General features: G+C 39.7%; 1 protein-coding gene across 6 annotated transcripts in view; it reads left to right on the top strand.

Annotated features, from left to right (window-relative positions):
- LOC5569655 (ataxin-2 homolog) overlaps positions 1 to 22,331 on the top strand; it is a 59,914-nt gene that overhangs the window by 25,889 nt on the left and 11,694 nt on the right. For 4 of the 6 annotated variants that reach the window (XM_021854316.1, XM_021854318.1, XM_021854317.1 and 1 more), the window contains exons 3-4: positions 15,599 to 15,755; positions 17,604 to 18,570. In XM_021854316.1, coding sequence (XP_021710008.1) covers positions 15,599 to 15,755; positions 17,604 to 18,570 — 1,124 coding nt within the window. Of the gene's footprint in view, positions 1 to 7,075; positions 8,930 to 15,598; positions 15,756 to 17,603; positions 18,571 to 22,331 lie in introns of those variants that run through there. The other 2 variants (XM_021854320.1, XM_021854319.1) reach the window with 2 other exon arrangements.

Genomic DNA, 22,331 nt, shown 5'->3' with positions numbered 1-22,331 from the left:
CACCCGGAACTGTTTTCCAGAAAGTAGGAATCGACTTATGTGGACCGTTCTACATCCGATATCCAGGACGACGAAGTGCACCGATAAAAACTTTTGTGTGTATTTTCGTCTGTTTGGCAACCAAGGCCGTTCATATGGAGATCGTCGCCGACCTATCAACTCAAGCTTTCTTGGCGGCCTTCAAACGGTTCGTCGCAATCCGTGGTAAGCCACAACTGGTCATGTGTGACAACGCGACCAATTTCGTAGGAGCGAACAAGGAGCTTGAAGTACTTCGTCGGCAGCTGAATCATCAGCAAGACGTACTGGTCAATGCAGCAGTTGAAGATGGAATCGACTTCAAGTTCATCCCGCCTCGCTCTCCGAATTTCGGTGGACTGTGGGAGGCGGCAGTGAAATCCTTTAAAGGCCACTTCCGTAAGACTATCGGTGACAGAACATTGACGTACGACGAGCTACACACCGTTGTTCATCAAGTTGCAGCGATCCTAAACTCTAGGCCATTGACACCGCTCAGCAACGACCCCGCCGACTTCACGGCCCTCACACCAGGCCACTTTCTAGTTGGCAGACCTCTCACGGCCGTCCCAGAGCCGGACCTACAAGAGGTTCCGGAAAATCGTCTGTCCCAGTGGCAACGCACTCAGCATTTCGTCCAGCAGCTATGGAGAAAGTGGAAGTCGCAGTACCTCTCGGATCTCCACAATCGGACGAAGTGGACCCGAAAACGCGATAATCTCCACGTTGGAACTTTGGTCCTCGTGAAGGAGGACAATCTGCCACCACAAAAGTGGCGATTGGGCAGAGTTTCCGAAGTATTCAACGGTGACGACGGAAACGTCCGCGTCATAACCGTCCGCACGCAGGACGGCGTCTTTCGAAGGGGCATTTCGAAAATTTGCATCCTTCCCATCCGGGACAACGATCAAGAGTCCCAATCAGAAAAGCAGTAGTTTTTCGAGCGAGGTGCCTTCGCACCACGGAGGGTCCTCATAGTGGCCCTCCGGTTCCAGTTAAGTAGTTGTATAATAATGTAATTCAAAAAATTCAAGGAATGTTTATCCCCCATAGCTGCATCGACGTCCCGGTCACCGGGATAGTCATCATCATCGAGCCGTCTCCAACCATTGGCCTCCCAGTCCGCCAACCGTCCGGTCTGCATGAAGACTGTCCTGTGTCGTCGCTTGTCCGTCCGAGGTTTTGGTGCATGATTTTGCCTTCCTATTGTTCAAATTCTTCGCAATCACAGTAACGCCACACATCGTCCCCTGAGCGATGGGCCCGTCGCTCGAGTCGCTGGTTCCATCCGATCGGTCATCAGACGAATTGATCACTCGTCAGGAAGACCTCCGTCAACCGTGAACCGGCAACCTAGATGTTCAGCGTCAGCATGTGATCATCGATTTCGTCTGCCAAACTCGGCAGCATCGCGGTGCCATGGGCACCCGCGGAGGCCCGGACGCAAGGGCCTCCGCACCAGGCAAGTTATGTTAAAATTGTTCAATTCCTCGTAAAAAGCTTCGTATATTTTGTAGAATCGTGCTCTCTCACCAGGCCCGGAGGCCTCCATCAGCGATCTCCTGAGCGCATACGGCCAGGACAGACAACCATTGAAGTGTGTTCCACTACCATGGCCAATGGCAGACGACCGGAGATGGATCGTCATCCACCCAACTCCAGCTTTCCCAGCTAAAGCTGCTCATCATCTTGCATGCTTGGTGCATCCACTGTCGAGCAACCGATGCAGTCTATCATCACTACGGTCGGCAATCGAAAGTTGGCCAAGGTCACTAAGCAGCACAGCAGTATCAAAATATCAGTGTCTCCAATAGTTGAACCAGAAAATTTGTTTACATCAAGAGATATAATAAGAGTAGTAATCATTGAAAAGGACTTAGGTAGCGTTAGGTATACTACACCAGATTGCAAAATTTAGTTACATTTTTAGTTTGAAATCTATGCGATTTCAAGGCGGCCGGCATGTTTGAACTCAGAAATGCCGGTCTGACTGGCAACACCCAGATACGTTCCACATGCGTAAATTATTCATCCCACTTTTTCTCACGCATTTATCTCCTATCTCTTATCGAATATAGTAGTTAGATGTAGATATCACGGATCGCAATCGATCGGTTATGATCATGCCTATATTCACCACTGGCCTTATCGTATCGCCTCTATACGAAAGGTAGTTTTTCAGTTTTACTCGATCCGCGAGCCGTCTCGCTTCGTACAGAATTTGCACAGTGAACAAATCCGTCGAGCAATAAAGTGCTGTGAATAAATCGGTCTTTTTTGAATTGCAATTCTGCGTCGCGAGTTTCAAGTGCACGTCCGAAAACATCTTTTGCCAACGGTCCCGGTAAAGTGCATAAACAGTTGCGTTGAAGTGTTCGGCAAACCAAATAGCTGAAATTCGGTAGACAGTTGTTGAAATGGATCATTAAAATAACCAAAACGGCCGCTATGGGTAGCATAGATAGCGCCACCGTAGCCTTGTGTGTTTGACAGAACAGCATTGCTGTCACAATGTTAAATCCCATATACAGTGGCTCCTTTCTTTTGATGCGGTGAGCACTGACAAAACATATCTTCAATGATCCATTCTGCAAATCTATGCTGACGATCAGCAGAATGTTTCAGTTTGCACACATTCTTCGAGCTGCTATTTTCTGCGGTGGATTCGCTTTTCTGCAGGTTTCACTGTCCTGTACCGCTTTCTGTTAAGCTGTGTACCGACCACTATCATACGGCTTCTGGCGGTATTCTTCTCGGTTTACGAACAAAAGGTCGAATGACAATAAAAAGAAGAAACGGAAGGTCGAAAATCTTTTACCGAAGAATGGAGAATTTATATCGAAGCAAATCTTTTTAGACCTTTTGTTTCTTTCGATATTCTGTCTTTTGACCTTTGGACACTTAAACCTAGTTACACTCTCTGGCACTCTTCATCGAACCAAATGGATTTTATAATACGCGATTTATATGCCATACACCTGATTACCCATTGGCGACATATTTTTTTTAATATTTCAATCATTAATTTATTAATAATTTAATCATTATAAAAACGGAAAAAGACGAGAAAACCAGGAATTTGAGTAGATCACCGGAAAAATCGTTTTAAACGAACATCTTCAAGCTAAAAAACTGCAGAGTCCACAAAAAAAGCTTAAAATAAGTATGTCTTTAGGGTTTATTCACAAATTTCATTTCATAATTGTCGTTTTTGACACCCACCCACCTCCTCGTAATGCATATTGTATGAATATTTTTCAAATTTTGTATGAGCTGTAACATTTTAACGCCACCCACCCACCCCTTTCAGCGTTATGAAATTTGTGAATGGGCCCTTATGCAATCGACAAATCTTTGACTTTGGTCCATTTACGATTTCCATAACGCTGAAGGATGCGTGCTCAAGAAGTTACAATGAGCCCTAAGTAAGTGCTTCTACATGTGTGGCTTTATTTCATCTCTGCCCTGAATTTAATTGCTTTAGAGAACTTTTCATTTCTATGAAGAAAATTCAAAGGATTAGGAAATTGAATACCTTCAATTGGGGTAATGAACCTCTTGAGCATTTAGATGATTTAACTCGACATCTATTGTCGTCTGAATTGTCTTAGAGTGAATGAAACATGCCGAGAATAGGATCAGTCCTATTAGCACAATCAGAAAACGAGAAAAAATTAAAAAATATACGCGCACCTGTATTTAGTGGACCCTCGATTTTATGGGTATTCAGTTTCATGTTTAGCAATTGTAAACATGCGTTCTGTAAACATTTGTAAGAGATTTCGCATTAAGTGCGTTATGCTAATAGAGTGGTGAGGTCCGGTTTTAATACAAAAAAATAATAAAAATAGGGCAATTCGCCTGATGTTGAATGGCTTAAAACCTCGCCTATTGTTGAACAGTCCGGGTATTCGTTTTGGCGTGTTCAATAATTAGCGAGCATATTGACCGTTCAACACCGTGGCAAATAACCCTACAACAAAGTTTTTACAAAATCAGAGATGTGCTCAAATTTTCCATGACATTTATTTACAATCGAATAACTATTTTAAAAGGAGAAATAAACTAAAAGTTCTAACATTAAATTCGTTTGTGAAAAGATTGTTTTCTCTTTTTCTGATCCATGGAAAACTTCTGTATCTATCGCCACTAGCAGCAGTTATTTTTATGCACGTTGTTTATGTTAGCGTGCACGTATCACGGTTGTTTTTAGCAATGTCCTAGGTTCGAAACCCGTCGCCGGCACTAGTTTTTGTTTTTCCACATAGTAATAATTCTCGGAAGCAGTTGGTGAGCGATGGAGTAAAAAAGAAATTATCCCCAGAGTGGAATGATTTTCTGTTATCCTCTATCGTAACTCTAGGGAAAATTAGTGTAGGCGAAAAAAGATGTTCGTGTGAGGAAGCGAAAAAGCATTCTCCTTACGTGCGAAAATTCGTTGATTTCGCATCATTGAGACGAAAATTCAGAACCCTGATAATGATACATTTTTATTAACTTTGAGACGAAAATAAAACAGAAAATAAGATAATATATTTGTTTAGATTTTATGGAAAATTCGATTTTATAGACCATTTTGCAATCAAAATTTCCACTAAATCGAGGTATACCTGTATCGGGAAAACCTGAAAAAAGTGAGAATTTCAGATTGGAAATTTGGTGGCACCCTGTAGCAATCACGTATAAATTATTATCGATAAAAAAAAGAGTTGAAATATACAACAAAACGTGTTTCGACAAAGTTTGCAGTTTTTGACAGGATGTAAAGGTTTGCAAAAAAACTTTTCAAAGTGTTATAGACCAAAGTATCAAACATACAAAGCTAACATTGCCCTATGAAAGAAAAAAACAAAAAAAGGAAAGGAGTAGACTAACTTTTTAAGCCTAGAATTTGAATTTAGCTGTTTGCTGACCACCCTGGACTGAATTTATAGGCTTCTGCTTAGTAAACTGACATAATTAATTCTTTCCAAAGAATCGTATTACATTGTTCAAATGTCTTCACCCCTCATTCCAGCTTCCTGAATTGAACACAACTCCATGTTTCATTACTACAGGGTAAATTAGGTTTCCAGATTTCAACATATCGACGCAACAATAAACATAACGCAGAAATCCTACACCTAAAAAAAGGAGTACATGTAGTACAGTCAACAGTACTCAACACTCCATTATTGGTATTAGGTATTGGTATTAGGGTTGTTTGATACAAAATTGGTATTGGTATTGGTATTAGGGTTGTTTGATACAAAAGCCAGAGATTTGGGATTAAACCCTGGCTCTTGGACAAGATTGACTCAATGTTCAACAGTCGAAAGCTGTCCGGGCAAGTCCTTGAGAAAGCTGTGAGAATGGTGAAAAATGATTAGCTGGACTGGATGCCCACTTAAGTTGTATATTGTTAATGGGAAGATTATTACTGTCGGTTACGTTCGATCACAGTTTATGCCTTTTTATGTATGGGAGAGAGCTTGGATTATAGGCGCGACCGGATGTGTTCAAAATTGAACTGTCGCGTTTTTATCGTCTCCGCAAATTATGAGATTCGGCTGGTGAAACGGCTGGTGCAGTTTTTGAAAAAAGTGTCTATAGTTGAAATAAATCGGTTTATTCTGCACGCGTTCTACTGGGCAGTGCTTTCTTGAAGTTCAAGCACAAAAATCGTATTTTTTGTTGGCGTCGTCGCTGAAGTTCCTGTTGTGCACGCGTTCTAAGTGCAACCGAGTTCGAATTTTCGCGTCATTGGAGTGATATTTTGCTTTTGTTAAAGGAGAATGCTGACTAAAGTACAGGATAGATGATCAATTAGGTTAGCGCCAAAGATGGTTCGAAGGAAAAAGATAACCGACTCTCGTGTTTTCTAGGCGACATGAATAGTGCCGCTCTGGTGAGTCAAAAGCCAACTAATATGCAATGTTCTCCTAGTGACCACCAGATGTTGAGATGTTCCTTTATGACATTCACGCTTGAAAATAGATACACAGGTACACGAGAATGTACGACATTGCCAATCATTTCTAAATGGCTTAAAATGTGAGAAAAATAAGAAAATAACAACACATGAACAGTTTTTAGTATATATAAAAATTACTCAAATTTTGTGTTGTTTCAGAAAAGCCTGATGTTATGTGAGTCGAACTCACTTCTGTGTAATGATTTTTAAGCGTGGTTGTTTTGATTTCTTCCACTTTTCGTTTTTTGATTGCACGATGATTTTAATTTAGCTGACTATAACGTTTACGCGCTTTTGACTCAACAGATGGCAGTAGTGTTACTTGAATAACGTGTCGTCGACAAAATATATGACAAAATAAAGAGTCGATCATCTTTTTCCTTTTAACCATCTTTGTTAGCGCGTTTCTTGCTTTTGTTTCAAATGTACTATATATTATGAAACTTATTTTTATCATGACAACGGTGGGAACGTTACTTAAATGAATTGATTTAACAAAATACGAACAGTTCGTCACTGTAAGTGTCCATTATAAAGTATAATCTTTGAAACATTCGACGCTAAAACTATCGATTTACCGTATGTTCACATTGTCTTTAGAGTACTGATAGGTGATTTTTTAAACTGAGGTTGCATGAATCGCATCACTCATCAAGGTGAATCCCGATCATGCAGTTATGATCCCTCCCCACTAACAAAACTCCTTCCCATGACAACCATGGAGATGCAGAGGTGATCTCGGTCTCTAGTAACAATGAACACTAACATTCCTTCCCTTACCCGATGACTGTAAGGATATGACCGGCGCCGTTATTGACTTTTTAATGTTTGGAGTTCTTGAAAGTATACATTGAAGATGGAAAGCTACTTCCAAGCTATATGTCTTGGTTCCTTGAGCAACTTCGATTATTCTGGTTAATCACCGAGTAGCAACTACGAATTATACTGTCATAAATGCTTTTGCTTTTATGTATGAGACAGGGCTGGGATCATACTCATGGCCTTCTGCTTACCTAAATGAATATTGTAAAAATATCTGCTATTTTGAAGAATTCCACCATAGAACCACCCTGGTGCGGTCACCAGCAGTAGCACGGTTGGACACAGTTTTCCACTCACTCTCATTCGCACCGGATTGTGCAGTATGTAACGCTCTCGGATGGTCGGTCGTGTCGGTCGGTCAGTCCCTCGTTCCGTCGTCTGTCTGACACAGGATCGGATCCGGAATAAGAAAAAATATCGGCAATATTCCCACAGTCGTGTCCACCGTCGCCGCCGTGGATTACTCGAGGCGTGACAAAAACCGGAGTTCTTTTGGATACAATTCTCCAGCAGAAGAACTAAGAACCGCATTTTGTGTTTCGTCGAAGTTACTTCGAAGCTCTTCTTCATCGGTTGCTCTGGATACTGTGCTGCGCTGCTGTAACTTGATTGTGATATAAATTTAAGTGATTTACCAATTAGACGGGGCGATAAACGAGAAACAAACCGCGTAGCGAAAGGAAAAATTAGAAGATTTTTTTTCGTTTTGGCATTCTATTCGATTCCGACGAGGAGAAAGCTGTACTCCTCACGAACAAGACGTGTGTGCATTAGAGAAGGGACCGTCTCGCGGAAGCCTCAAGCGGAAAATCCTACCGCCCGAGAGGAAGAAAACGAAGAAAAACTGCGATATATTTAGAGTTTTAGTTTTTCGAACTTCTGCCTACTAGGATCGAGTGTGCCGTCGCTGCTGTCTGTGCCGTCTGAGGAGGAGAGAGTCTTCTGTCTTCGTACAAGCAGGCAGGAAGCAAAAATTCAAGAACGCTGCAAGAACAGGAGCATTTTTCCTGACCTCACCTTTTGAGTTCTACATGCAATTTTCCATATTTCGACACGCGAGGCCGAAATAAATCGTTGTTATTCTCTCGAATGGTGCTCTTAAATAAGTTTAGTGTTGTCCAATATACTAAAATCGTGTCCTAGGCAATTGACATTAAATTGTGTGATCTAGACGAATTTTCGCGAAAAAAGTGTGAAATCAATCGGTTGGTTAGAAGGAACAGTAGCGTAACAAAATGGGTGCCTCTTTGCGGGACTTTTTGTCCAACTTCATCGAAGACGGGCGGTGAGAGACGTCCGCAGTGTGTGGAAATCCCAAGTAGGCCACCATCACCATTCTTGTCAGTGGGTGCGTTAGTGTGAGAGAATTTTTCCGCGAGCCCCATTGTTGTCTCATGTGCTTGATCGAATCGGGAAAAACTCTGCCGAACACTCTCGGGAATGGAACATAGCCTGAGCTCATCCGTCGATGATGATTGATGAACCGGGAAAAAGCCGAGAATAGTCATTAATTACTGTTTTATCAATATCCCGCTGGGTGGAAAAACACATAAAATTTCCCGGCTGAAGGGCGTCGCGACGGAAGGCAGGTGGCCGGAAAAGCTGCAGTTTGGCGAATACATGGACGAAGACACTGTGTGAATAAGTGTGAGCAAGGAGCTATAGAGTGAGAGCAACGCAGTAGGCACTGTGAGAAGATACTCGCCGAAGAGTGAAACCTACCGCAGTAGGCTGGGTGTGGGGTGGTGGTGTGGTGGTATGGGTGTGTTGTGAATTTTCCGCTGACAATAGACGGAATGTTGTCCTATAGTGCGGAACGGCGACGACAGCGGCAGCGTGAATGCTTAGTAGCAGGTCCTCTGTCAAAATAGAAATAAACTGCGGCTTCATGCTGGCTTCTCAGACACAGTCGGCAGCTCGGAAAGCATATATAGAATCGCATAAAAACAGTGAACAACTCTGAAGTGTGGAAGTGGCGCACCGGATAGGGCGCGTGTTAAAGAATAGAACGAAGACACACGGATTACTTACGGACGGACGGATGGGTGAAGAATCTTACGGATTGGGATTTATTTCGGTGATGCTGTTATTCTGACTCGTTTAAGTCTGGCCTTCGACAAGTGGAATCTTAAAATGGTATGCATGGAATTTGGAATTTTAGACACAGTCTGATACAGTCGAACCTCATGTGTTGATATTTGATTTCAAACTAATAAAAGTCAGTCAGTCCTCAGAATTATTATTGGTTCGAAAGAGTATCACTAGGTATATGCGCTTACTTGCCGAAAGTATGTTGATACTTTTTTAAATTTATCAAATTATTGAACCAACTACTTTGAAATCGTTTATTGATTAACATAAATTATCCATAACGCGTACAAATTTCAATGACGGCTTACTTCGCCTTAAAATGCTTTGCAATCCTGTTCCAAGAGACCAACATTCATGAAATCTTGTTTTTTTACTACAGCCGACTCTTAACATCTCGATATCTCTACATATGTCGATGCTTTATAGGAATCCTTCCTTTATTAGTATCAATTCCAACATACCATTCATTTCTTATATTTAGGTGTTCTGTGTTAGACAAATTAAGCTTTTATTAACAACATTTCATTCTGCATACAATTTCTTTCTCAACTCAATATCTTGATATCCTCATTGTATCGAAGCGTTCTTGTTGATTTCATTCCCGTATTCTCCGTATATCGATTACCCATTATCAAAGGATAGGTACTAGACCAGATTTCCGTGATTCGATATTCAGGAACACGAAATGACGTCTCCTTGTTTATTATTTTTTCCTTCCCATGAAAGCATGAGTATTGATGAAGTACCCATGTCTACATTTTGTTTTGTTTTGTGAATTTTGATATTTTTCTAGGATTACGAATCAATTTAAATAAAACAAATGTTACGTACAAGTATTACTTGCACTTAGAGTATGATGTTGTACAGAAACACTCTGGGTAAACGACAAATTCTGCATATGATAGACTAGTCTACACCTGCACGATAAACGGGCTCTCATGATGTGTTGTGGATCATCATTGTTACAGAAAGCGATAAGTGAGAGATACTCTCAATTTTCTCAGAATCCAACCCCTGGTCTCTAGTTTGTCGGAAATCTAAGGAGCTCTGGGGCTATCATAGGAAGAAAAGATTAACTCTAAGATTACCACTTTGAATTGGAATTTAATAAAAATGTATATCAAACGAACGAGTGCCAAAACTATTTTTTTTTCAAATTTCGTGTAATTCTTACAATTATCTATATTTTTTTCGTAAGATGTAAATTAAAATACAAAAAAATCAAGTGTACCAATAGTCGAGCAACTAAGTAAAACAGTTGTAATGTGCAGATAATTTTATTGTTATTTAGTATAGAGGTTTTAAAAATAATGAAATAAATGTGCTCTGAAAGATGTATTGAACGAAAAATGTAACTTTACATGATGAAGGACATGAAAACGATGCCATTATGATTAACATTTCTCGAATCAGACACCATCGTATTTAAAATGTGACACAAATTCACGTCATTTGGCTCGCGTCTTTTATGTGCATCCAAAAGACGTAAAATCACATGATTTTTTCGGAGTGTGTAATGTCATTCGCCTCTGATGATAATTTAATGAAATATGTGATTTTTTCATATTACTGGATAGATTTCAACTCTTTTATCATTCAAATGTACGAAATTCACAATTAATTTAAACTTTTACCCAAAAAATCTTTACACTTATATTTGGAATGCTGTTTCCGTAGAAGAGGTAGTTTTTAGTATGGTTCATTAATTAACGCAATCCATTGACTTATAGAAACCTCCATCAAGGGTAATGCTGAACCATGTGCAAAGTGGCAAATATGTCAAACCTCCTTTAGAAATGATTTTATAGTCACTAGGATCCTTGTAACCTTAGTAGACAGTCCCCTATAGTCGCACAAGTGGCACAAGCTTTCGACGTTAACTACGTCTTACGGCAATATACTATACTGGGTGTCAATTGAAAATCTTAAATGTAGCGACCGTCACGAAATTATGTAAGATTTAAAATACTAATAACTCAGCCAATTATCGGTAGGTTTTCAATATTTTTCCACCAATCGGTCGGAAATTTATACAACATTTTACTCAAATGGAGAAAATTTTTGATTTTTGACGATAGACTGTCGAAAATTGGGAAAATGTCGACCCCTTTCTTACGCAACCAAACTCGTTCATATTGTCTTCCACGATTCCTTTGGGTTGGCTTGTGCACTATAAAAGCAGACCAATTTCTGCTTCTTCGCGCATTCTTCTTTTGACGTTAACTACGTCTTACGGCAATATACTGGGTGTCAATAGAAAATCTAAAATGTTGCGACCGTCACGAAATTATGTTAGAGTTTGAACTAAAGGAAGGCTGCAACTATGAAAATCGACTAAAATTCAAATGCAAAAAATCACTTAGCGTAGTTAACGTCATGCGGTCGTGTCTTGTACACAACCCCCTCTGATTTTTCGGCACTGCTACTAGTACTAGCACTACTAAGATAAACTTTTTTTTTTATTAAATAAAATGAAGGTAGAATCGAGAACTTTTTCACACCAATCGAAAGCTGACAGCTATATTCCGAACACTCGACTGTTTTTAGCGATTTTTCAAGAAACACTCAAATTTATTCGCAAAACGATCAATTTTTCTATGAGTTGTTGTGTCGAGTATCACTTATAAGTTGTGAAAATGTAAATGCTTACCTTGGAAATCGCCACTGTTCGGAATATAGAGTGTCCCAGAAAGTATGGGCACGACTTACATAAGTATACTGCCATTTCAAGACTAGCACAGATAAAAATCTGATTTTCACACATTTCAATCATGCGCTTATCAAGAGCATTTTTTGAATTTGTCGCTACCTGTTTGTTGATGGTTTATCATTTCTGGAAGCTCTGGAAGTTGGGAAGACTTTTCCACATGTTCTTGTCAGATTTTTCGAGAACATATTTCAGGATATTCTTCTAATTATTTATCCATGAAAGATTTGTTCTGATATACTTTTAGGGATTCCTTTGAACATGCCTCCTGAAATTACTTTAGAGATTCCACCAGAATTCTTTCAGGAATTTGTCCAGAAATTCTTCCAGTGATGGTTATAGGAATTTCTCGAGAATTTGCTTCACGAAAGCCAACGTTTTTTCATTATTTCCCAAGGATTTTAACCGAATTTTGTCCGTTAAACCCTGAAAATTCATTCTAGAGCTTAAGAATGTTTGCTGGAAACTAGAATTTTCCCAGGAGTTCCGTCGCCGATTTCTACCGTTATTATTTCAGTCATTTTCATGTGGATCCATTTAAGAATTTTTCCACGCTTTTCTATAGGTTTCGAAATTTCCTGCATATCTTAGGAATGCTATTGGAAGTTATTACAGTAATTTCTCAATAAATACAATCAGGGATTCTTCATGAAGTTCCTCCATAAATATTTCTAGGAATTCTTCAGTGGTAATTCCTGTAGTTCTTCAAAATATTTCTGGAATAATTACTCATGGAAAATCTTCATGATTTATTCAAAACTTAATTTAGGCTTTTATACTAGCAATTACTACAACAATTATTCCAGTAATTTTCTTCGGGGATTTTATCCGAAAATTATAAAGGAGTTAGTAATGAGAAACGTGGTATCAAAACAAACATCTTGGACGAAATGCTAGTGAAATCGATATAAGAAGGAAGCTTTGAGCAAATACCTGAATTAGTTCCAGATGTTATTGTTGGAAAAATACATACAGTACGAGCAGTAATACTTGTAATATCCTTATAAATAAAATATAAAGCAGAACAAGAGTGTTTAACGATGAAAAAATATGTGTGTTCGACAATCCAAATGAGACAGTTATACTTTTATGGGCAGTGTAGTCGGCGTTCTATTATTCGATTTCGACTTATAGAGGTTTGACTATCTAAATACATAGTTCTATCATCAAATTGATTGTAAATCTTTAAAGAAGATTATGTTTAAGAGGCAGATACATGTATTATCAATAACTTAAGATGAAGGGATATTATGTTAACGGTTTGTCGAATGAACAAGATTAAGACCTTAAGAGTGGGTGGTAATTAAAGTTACCCAAACACATATTAAGTGGATGCAGGGGCATTCCTTAAATTTTTAGTATTGACTGTGGTACATCAAAGTCATGTTACCGTAACATGAACATTGTTCGCATTTGGCTGCTCTTCAAATGATCAAATTAATTTGCAAGTTGTTCTGATATATACCTGAATGCAATAAAACAGTACATCTCGGTGTTATGAAATCAATAATTTTCAGTGTTACTTCTTACTTCTATTAATCTATTTTCGATCTTTCTTGGATACCAACTCGTGGAAAAAAAAATCAAAATCGTTGGTAGTCTTGTAGAATCCTTCGTAACATAAAGAACAACATTCGTTTTTCACGAGTTTTTGACGGAATTTATGTCTGAATCATTTTTGACGTTTTGAGTTTGATTGCGTTATTTTGCATGAAAATCACAGCAGATCTCTATTGAATTTGCTCTCGCGTGAGATCAATGAGGGATTAAGATTTGTGTGTGAGAATAAAACCACAAAGTATATTCAGCTCTGAATGTAATTGCTACCACAAACAAAAAGAAGAATGAATCTTTGAATTCACAACATTCTTTAAAACGATTGGTTTTACAACTGTCGCTAAACATAACAAAAAATAGTACTCTTTAGGATTTCAACACCATGATAGCCCTACTTGTTTTTCTTCTTCTAGAAACTCTTCTACGATAGATTTTACCTTACCCAACTCTAGTCAGCTTGGAAACTCAACTGTCTTCGATTCTGATCATGTGCATGTTACATTTCTATGAAGTGATTCTCAATCCTATCAGTCCACTTTCAACTGACTAGAATGTATTTAGAACAATGAAACACACATCCAGTGGTTCTACCAAGGGAGTTTTTTGTGGGTCAAAAGGGGGGTGGGGTCAGAAAAATGTATAAGAATTACTAAATATATTTTGATTTTTATATTTTTGATATATTTTGATTTTTATATGATACAAGTCGGAACACTTAAAGAAAAAAGTAGTAAAAGAATTGTGCAAATTGGCTGTCCCGTTCTGAAGCCATTTCGTGACATACAAACACCACTCTATTTTTATTTATATAGATAATAACTTTGCAATCCACGAACACTGATTTATGTAATTCTAAATATAGCTTGGATGAAATTTCGAACAAACTACGAAGGCTGTAGGTTTAATCGATATCACAATATTGTAGCCTCGTTTAACCATATATATTTAAAATGCAAAACCCGCATTCATTTTTGTAAATAACGAAATATTCTTTGGAACCCGTTATTCTATCCCTCACAAGCGTTTTTCTGAAAACTTATGGAAAAAATTAAAATTTCATCAGGTAAAATAGATACCTCTTGAATAGTTTATTTAAAAATGTATGCCTAGGATGGATGCGAGAAGCTTAAGTTTGCAGATGTTGTTTCGTTTTTTTAAGTTTATCTTCCATTTTTTTTCTATTCGAATTTCTTTACTTTCACTTTCCTAAAATGTAAACATTGTCTTGAAGTTCACAAGCTACCCTCAGTTTACTTTAAAAAGGTTTCAATTATTTATCATAAATGAAGAATGCTGAATTCGGACCCATGCCGGAGATATTCCGGGTTGTACTGGGGTCACAAGGGTGCCAAAATTGGGAAATGTGATTATTTTTATCATTTATTACTTGTAACTGAAATTTTTATGTAAAACGTGAGATGATGATCGATTGTCATCATATCAACATAATTTTCATAAGTGGATCGTTCCGGAACATCGTAGTCGGTTCCGCCAGGGCCACTTTGGGGACATTTCCGTTTCATGTCCAAAACATACCGTGCAACGTCTCAATCTTCATGAATTCGAGAGAACATGTCAATAAAAGAATAAAAACCTCGGTACAAACATATGTGGCCACTCGTGGATCCTGGCACAGGTTCCACCAGAGCTTCTTTGGGGACATTTCCGTTTTATGTCCAAAACATACCGTGCAACGTCTCAATCTTGTTGAATTCGAAAGAAACTTGTCAATAAAGGAAGAATAAACCAAATATCAATAGATTTGGCCGCTCCGGAGTACCTGACACAGGTTCCGCCAGGACCTCTTTGAGGACATTTCCGTTTTTGTCGGAAACATACCGTGCGACGCCTCAATTTTTATGAATTCGAGGGAACTTGTCAATAAACGGATAATCAATTAATTAAAAACTGATTTGGCCACTCCAGAGCAATACAATTTGAATTGAGGCGAATGAACTGGCTAATTAAGTTTTAAGCTTCAAAGATAAAAAATGCATGAAGAATTTGTAAGTAAAACTTTTACGGATAATGAGCATGAGCTCAAGCATAGATGACCGCTTCGTAGTTGCACTCCGTGACCAGAACAGTCGAAGTTGCACAGAGATTTAATGAATGGAGCTTGGGATTAGCGAACCATTCTCAAAGAGCACGAATCGAGAGTTCAAAGACCGAATATACCTCTGCATCTCCACAGTTGTCTTGGAAAGAACATTGGGTTAGTGGGAAATGTGGTGATAATGGTGATGCGGTCCAGAAATTTCAGATACAGAAGAATTTGACAAGGTCGCAAGCTGCGATAGATCACTTCGAAAGTTTTTTATATATTTTTATTTGTAACACAGTGTAAGCTACAGGTCAATATCTAAACTTTATGTTATCGCACACTCAACGGTTGAACTTCAATGATACCCAATTTAACACCGCTCCAACTTGTTCCTTTATTCTTGCAGGACGCAGCGACAGCACTCAGTAGTGGCAGATGGAATCTACAACAATGCACTGTTTATGCATGCGGCTACATCACATGTCGGCAATATTGTCCAGGTCCAGACAGCATCCGGTATCATATACGAGGGAGTGTTTCGGACGTTCTCGCCGCAGTTCCAGGTTTGTTATAATCATATTACCTATTCCCATAGTTTTTTCTTTTTCTTGTTTGAGAACGTACGCATTTCATGGACATGGCGTGACACAGAAAAGTGATTGCTTGACACTTGAAGCTCCGTGCTTTTTCTCATAGATGCTTATGGCTGACCCGTTGTACATCAGTCACATCCAGTAGTAACGAAGTGTGAAGAAAATCGGGAAGGCACAATAAAGAGTACATATGTCTTCAATCAGGATAGATGTCTGATACGTGAAAACGTGTTCGATAAAAGATTCAACTGTGCAATTCGTTTTGTACCCCGTTCAGTTAATTCCACAAACTTCCGTCGACACCCATCTTTTGGTGTTTCTTTTTCCATAGATGATTGTATTGATTTGAAAGCACTAGTTGAAAGCTGATACGAGCTCCTTTCAGTTACAAACAATGAGCAACCGCTCCGAAGTTGTGCAGTTTTGCTTCGCCAATATAGTGTTCCGTCTATATATAGGGATTTCATTCACCAGATACGATACGATTGCATTATATGCAGGGACGCGTTTGGAATGGATCCTTTGGCTGAGCGGTGCGGTGTGCTCATCATGCTGCAAAAGGTGACGTAGTGTTCTCTTTGTGTTCTTGTGTTGTAATACAGTAAGTTTGCATTGCAACTTCGATTCCCCTTTTTTTCGAAGACAGCATGGTTTGGGTCTGCAACCGTACATCGGGCGAAGATAGTTTTAATGTATTTTTGCAAAAGTAGCAAAACTAATTCTAATTTGCTGCTTGACATAAGCTAATGCTTCTGGGACTTTTAAGAATTCGTCGCTAATTAATTAGAATTGGCCAATTTCGTTTTCAATTTGGAGGAAATAGAAAAGTTAATAAACTGCATTCCATTTACGAAGCTATCATCCAAATAGATAGCATTGAATCAATTTCACGCCACAAATATTTCAACTGTTTAGTCGACAACGTCCATATTGTCTTGTGAGGTTCCTGGGAAAGATGTTCTTGTTCATGATTTTCCAAAACTCTACATGGTTGATAGTATCGTATGCCGCTTTGAAACCGATAAAAAGGCTGTGCATTAGAGCCTGGCATTCAAGGCATTTTACAAGGGTTTGTAGTACCGAGAATATCTTGTTGATCAGCCGGTCAAGAAGCCGGCTTGATAATTTCCTACGAAGCCGTTTACTACAGGTCACAGATGATGAAGGAAAAGCTGGGAAAACACTTAGTATTTATTAAGCCGCATTTAGAATGGCTATCGCTTGGAAGTTCTCACAATCCAACTGGTCGCCTTTTTTGTGGATGGAGTATATTACCGCTTGCTTCCATTCCTCCGAAAGCTGTTTCTCAGATAGTGCCTATAAGCCGATGCGGATAAATGATCGGCTTCTCCGAGCCCATCTTGATAAGTTCAGTTCCGATACCATCATTTCCAGCAGCTTTATTGTTCTTGGGCTGTTGAAAGGTTTGCTTAACCTCCCTAAAAGTGGAACCTGGTTGGTTTCCTTCGTCTGCAGAACTGACGTAGACATTTCTTTCTTTGCCTTTACCCTCATTTACTGCGCTGTCAGCGCCATTCAGGTGTTCATCGAAGTGCTGCTTCCACCTTTCGATCATCTCACAGTCGTCCGTCAAGATGCTCTCATCCTTATCTCTGCACATTTCGGCTCACGGCCCGAAGCTGTCGCGAGATGCTTTGAGCTTCTGGTAAAACTTTGACGTTTTTTAGACTGGAACATCTTCTCGCACTACTCCGCTTTTCCAGACGGCATCTTAAAAATTACTTTTAACCTTAAATTCGAACTATTAATCCAACAATAATTAACCTTTGCTCCTTTGCATCTTGTCTATTTTTGCAGATTGTGCTGGAAATGGCACATCGCATTGAAGTCGGCCCAGACAACGAAAGCAAAATCCTTGTAGATTCGGTCGTTGATCGGCTCATTTTTAAGCCCTGTGACATCGTCAGTGTTGCTGCCAAAGACGTCGACCTAGACTTCGCCACCAAGGATACATTTAAGACGGACACCGCCATCTCCCGCTTCAACGGTAACGGTCGTCCCGAAGAAGGAGAACTCGTTCCGTGGGTCGAAAGCGGAGCACTGAACGGCGATTGTGAGTTCAACCTAGAACTGGACGCCAACGCCAATGGATGGGATGCGAATGATATGTTCCACAAAAACGAGACGATCTACGGCGTACAGTCTACGTTTGATCAGTCACTAACCGGCTACACGTTACAAATTACGAAAAAAGATTCGGATGATTTCAAAGCCCAGGAAACGGAAGCAGAACGAATCGCCAATGAAATAGAAAATAATCCAATTTACAAGGACAGAATTGACCTGGAAAACGGTGACGAAGAGTCAGCCTTTGCAGCTGTTGTTCGGCCGGCTAATTCCAGCCCCCAACCGTCGTCGACGGCGGCAACAGCCGCTTCTGCACAAAGTTCTAATAGTATGAACGATAAGAGTAGCACTAGCAATAATAATACAGTAATGCCATCGAATGCAAAATATATAGTTCCGGCCAAACGCAAGCCCGGTCAGGTTGGTAAGTTGACTGTCCGCAGCACACCGCCACCGTTGACGAATAACGGTGGACCGCCATCGCAGCAGCAGCAACCTCCGCCACAACAACCGCAGAGCCCACAAGCGCCACACAAAAACAGTTATCCGAACATGTCAATGCCTTCGCAGCAGCAACAGCAACAGCAGCAGCAGCAGCAACAACAACAGGCACAATCTCAGCCGCAACAACCGCCGCCCAGTAATCAACACAGTGCTGGCGGAATGCAGCAACAACCCCCGCATGCATCACAGTATGGTAAGTATTGCATTGCAATGTGTAAGACAAAATTTAAAAAATTACGTACCTGAAAGTACACTTCCCTACTAACAAAACAACCGATTGATAGTTTAGTACGAAATTTTGTATAACGCGTTTTTCAATTTTTCAGTTTATGTTTTCCTCATCCAGAGTACTCTAATCCGGGCTAACATTGATCATTTTTGTGGATATTTCTTAAACATCTCATTTAAAAATGCATATGCTGCAAGTTTTATATTTTTACAACAAGTACTACCCACTGCTCGTCCCTCCCCTTGGTTATGCGACCTTGCCGCGATGGGAGGGCATAATCCATTAGCCCATATGATGGAAACCAAAGGCGTAATCTGTAGTGGTGGTATCACATTTTGGCATTTTTTTACTTAGAGCCGCGTCATAATTATATGGCATAGAGGCACCAATATCTCGGATGTGATCCAACGGACATTCTGCGTCATTGATAGAATTGATGCCCATTTCAAATAATTAATCTATTCGAAGTGGACATTAATACTATTGGTGACGATCAGTTTGCCTTTTGCTAACCAGAATGATCCGTAGCCACTCTTACTATTAGCTAGCTAGAAACATCGTTATCATATACGACGTAGGGAATATTACTCTGAGGAAAATGACTAGCACTATTTTAATATGGTTTTTACATTGCCATAATAAGAAATACCTCTTTTGTAACAACGATGTAAAAAATCTAATTCCAGCTTCATTTTCGCAAAATTTACAAGTAGAAAGTAGGCGTTGTGAAGCATTACATTTGCCACCGAAAAGTGAATCTTGTAGGAGACTGTTATAGAAGCCTAAGGTAACTTTACTCTTAAATATTCACTATAAAAATGACTGGAAAGTAAGACGCTGAGATCGATCCTTAGGGTTCACTTGCTAGGTTTGAGAAATTGATGAACTGACAAGGAAATTGACTTTTTTCTTTAAGGATATATGAACGTAATGACCAATAAATACTTTTAACAATAAAAAAATGAAATTAACTAGAACTACTACTAAACAGCCTAATTTTGTAAAGACTTCACGAAAATTGACATTTAAGCCTCTAATCTTATCTAAAAGACAGGAGTAATCAGAATAGCACTTGAATGACAAATGACAAAACCATTTTGACTAGACAGTATTAGTAATGACACTACTACACTACTATTTCAAACAAATTCTGATGGAACTGCTGATTTTCACAATGCTTCCTTTTCTCAGAAGCAAGGGAATATGGGTATTTTTCAAAAACTATCACGTCACAATACTAATAAAAAAGAGCAAGAAAGTGCTTCTTGTTTAAGATGTATGTGTAGTGACACAACGTCGATAAGAGCCTCGAACGCTGCCGTGAGAGTCGTAGAGAACGCACCAGACATCGCCATCAAGCACATCCTATGGAGATGGCCCAGTTAAGATAAGATTGTTCTCACTTTGCCCTTTCACCACTACACAAGAGACAAGACTCCTCCTTGGGGGCATCCGCAAACACTCAATTAATCGCTACTTGACGCAATGTCGAGAGGAGATGTCAGTTTTTGAGCATTTGATGAATCCAATTGGAAATCATCGTAGGTAGTTTATAGTTTCGTGCAGCTTCGAATATGGCATCAAAAGACTCGTTATCAAAGGCATCCTCAGTATTCAAGAAGACACCCAAGCAGGATTGCTTCTGAGCGAATGCTTTCGCGATGTATACAACTTTGTATAAAACAGTCACAGTGGACTTTCCAGATTGGTAAGCATGTTGATTGACATGAAGAGGCATGTTTGCCAAATAAACATCACGGATGTGATGATCGATAACGCGTTCTAGACATTTCAGAAGAAAAGAGGTCAGACTGATTGGTCTAAAACTTTTCGCTTCTTCATACGACGCTTTTTCAAAACATGTTTGATAAACTCATATCCCTTCTGGAGCAGAACAGGATAATTTTCATCTGCTCCTGGAGATTTGAAAGGAGCAAAACTATTTAGCGCCCATTGAATCTATTTAGTAGTTACGATCAGGCTTGGGAACTGTGATCACAATTTAGCACAGTTCACTGATTCTGCCAGTCAACCAAAACACAAAGCAGCAGCAGCATCAATACCATCAGGCGTTGCGCTGCCAACGGTTCACACGCTGCTTAAATGTTTTTGTCTCTCCACTATGATCGTTTTCGGGCAGCCATCCCAAGTTAAATAATTCAATCGCTAATATTTTGCTTGTGTTTTCAATTATTTGAAATCTATTAACGCTAATAGCAAGACCACTATCATTCCGTTGCCATACATATAAACAAGTTCAATTTAACGCCGCCTTTACCGAGCAAAAAGTCGAAACCCCGAAAACCTGAAAAATCGTGTTACCACTGTGCTCGAGTCATTTCGCATTCGGGTTTGAAAAAACGTTGGGAAGATGAACATTACAGTTTTGCAGAGCCATGACATTTTTTTGTTTTGAACTGTCATGGTCTGCTTTGGGTTTTGATGGTCGTGTAGAAACATGTGAATGTCGTGGTGGTAAATGTTTGCTACAGTACATTTCCCATCCCTGGTTACGATACTGCGAGCCGAAGCCACAGATTCATAACTACATAAAGACATTTGGTTTATCCGTAGATACTATGTCGTAACATCCGGGGAAGTGTGTATTGAATAAACATTCTAAAACTTCTTTATCAGAAGAAGTAGTCACCATTCCAGCCGGATCGTTCAGCAGATCGAAAGCTTTCTTGTAAGCCTTGCAAGCATCTACATTGTTTCCTGAGCCTCAGTCTGATTGGAATTCCTCCATGGGGTACCTCTTGTAGTCTTCACAGACCACAGTGGACATGCTTCTTCAAAAGCTTCCATAATGTAGGATGTTGTAGTATCAACGGCATCATCAAAATCATTTGGATTTTTAATGGACGGAGAGTATCCATGGAATTTGGTCGCAACCAATTCAATATAGAGTTCCCAATTTGTTGACCGGGAATTCCTAAAACGCAAAGTCTGCGCTGTTACATTAAAATGCTTAAAGAAGATGTATCGATGATCAGATATTGATTCCTTATCTGATACATGCCGATTCATCAACTCGTGACTGATTCTATTTGAGCAGAGCGTTTAAATAATCTCAGATCTGCACTATTAAAGTATTCCATTGGACTGGAGCCTCTCAAATTGATACCTGAGCTGCCCCAGATGATGTGATACCTAGACAGAATTTCCCCTTACGAAAGAAAGGTTCTTGAAGCGCCACTTGGGCTGTACCATTTTGCATGAGTCTGCAACGATCGATCTTTGTTGTTCGTTTATGCTGAAGATTGATCTGAGCTATCTTAACCGTAGCCACTTCCCAAACTAGGCAGGATTAAGCTTATTTCAATTTTTAGCAAAAAAAGGCCAGCAGCGACAAAACCAGATCGGTATCTATTGAGAGTCGCCAAAGGCGAGAAAGCACTGAATACACTGTGTAAAACGCATAATGCGAAACCATATAGGTGATAATTCAAATTAAATACCAACATATTCATAATTCCGCTCTTATTTAGCCCTTAGGCTAGCCTTAGCTAGAGACTGAAGACAGCCGATTATCTCGGCGAAACACAAAGTCGGCTCCGGGTAGCACAGGAAGGGCTCAATACTGTGTAGGAGCCCTGGTACCCCACAAGCTCCGTCAGAGATTAGATTTCATTTAGACACCCCCCCCCCCCCTAAACATTCATTCCTAGGCACGGTACCCATCACAATGCAGCTTATGTTTTTCTCATCCAGGGCTTGTAGCG

This window comes from Aedes aegypti, chromosome 3, assembly GCF_002204515.2.
Source record: "Aedes aegypti strain LVP_AGWG chromosome 3, AaegL5.0 Primary Assembly, whole genome shotgun sequence".
NCBI classification, from domain to species: domain Eukaryota; kingdom Metazoa; phylum Arthropoda; class Insecta; order Diptera; family Culicidae; genus Aedes; species Aedes aegypti.
The sequence above is the reverse complement of the archived record's forward strand: the minus strand, read 5'-3'. Positions and strand labels throughout refer to the sequence as shown.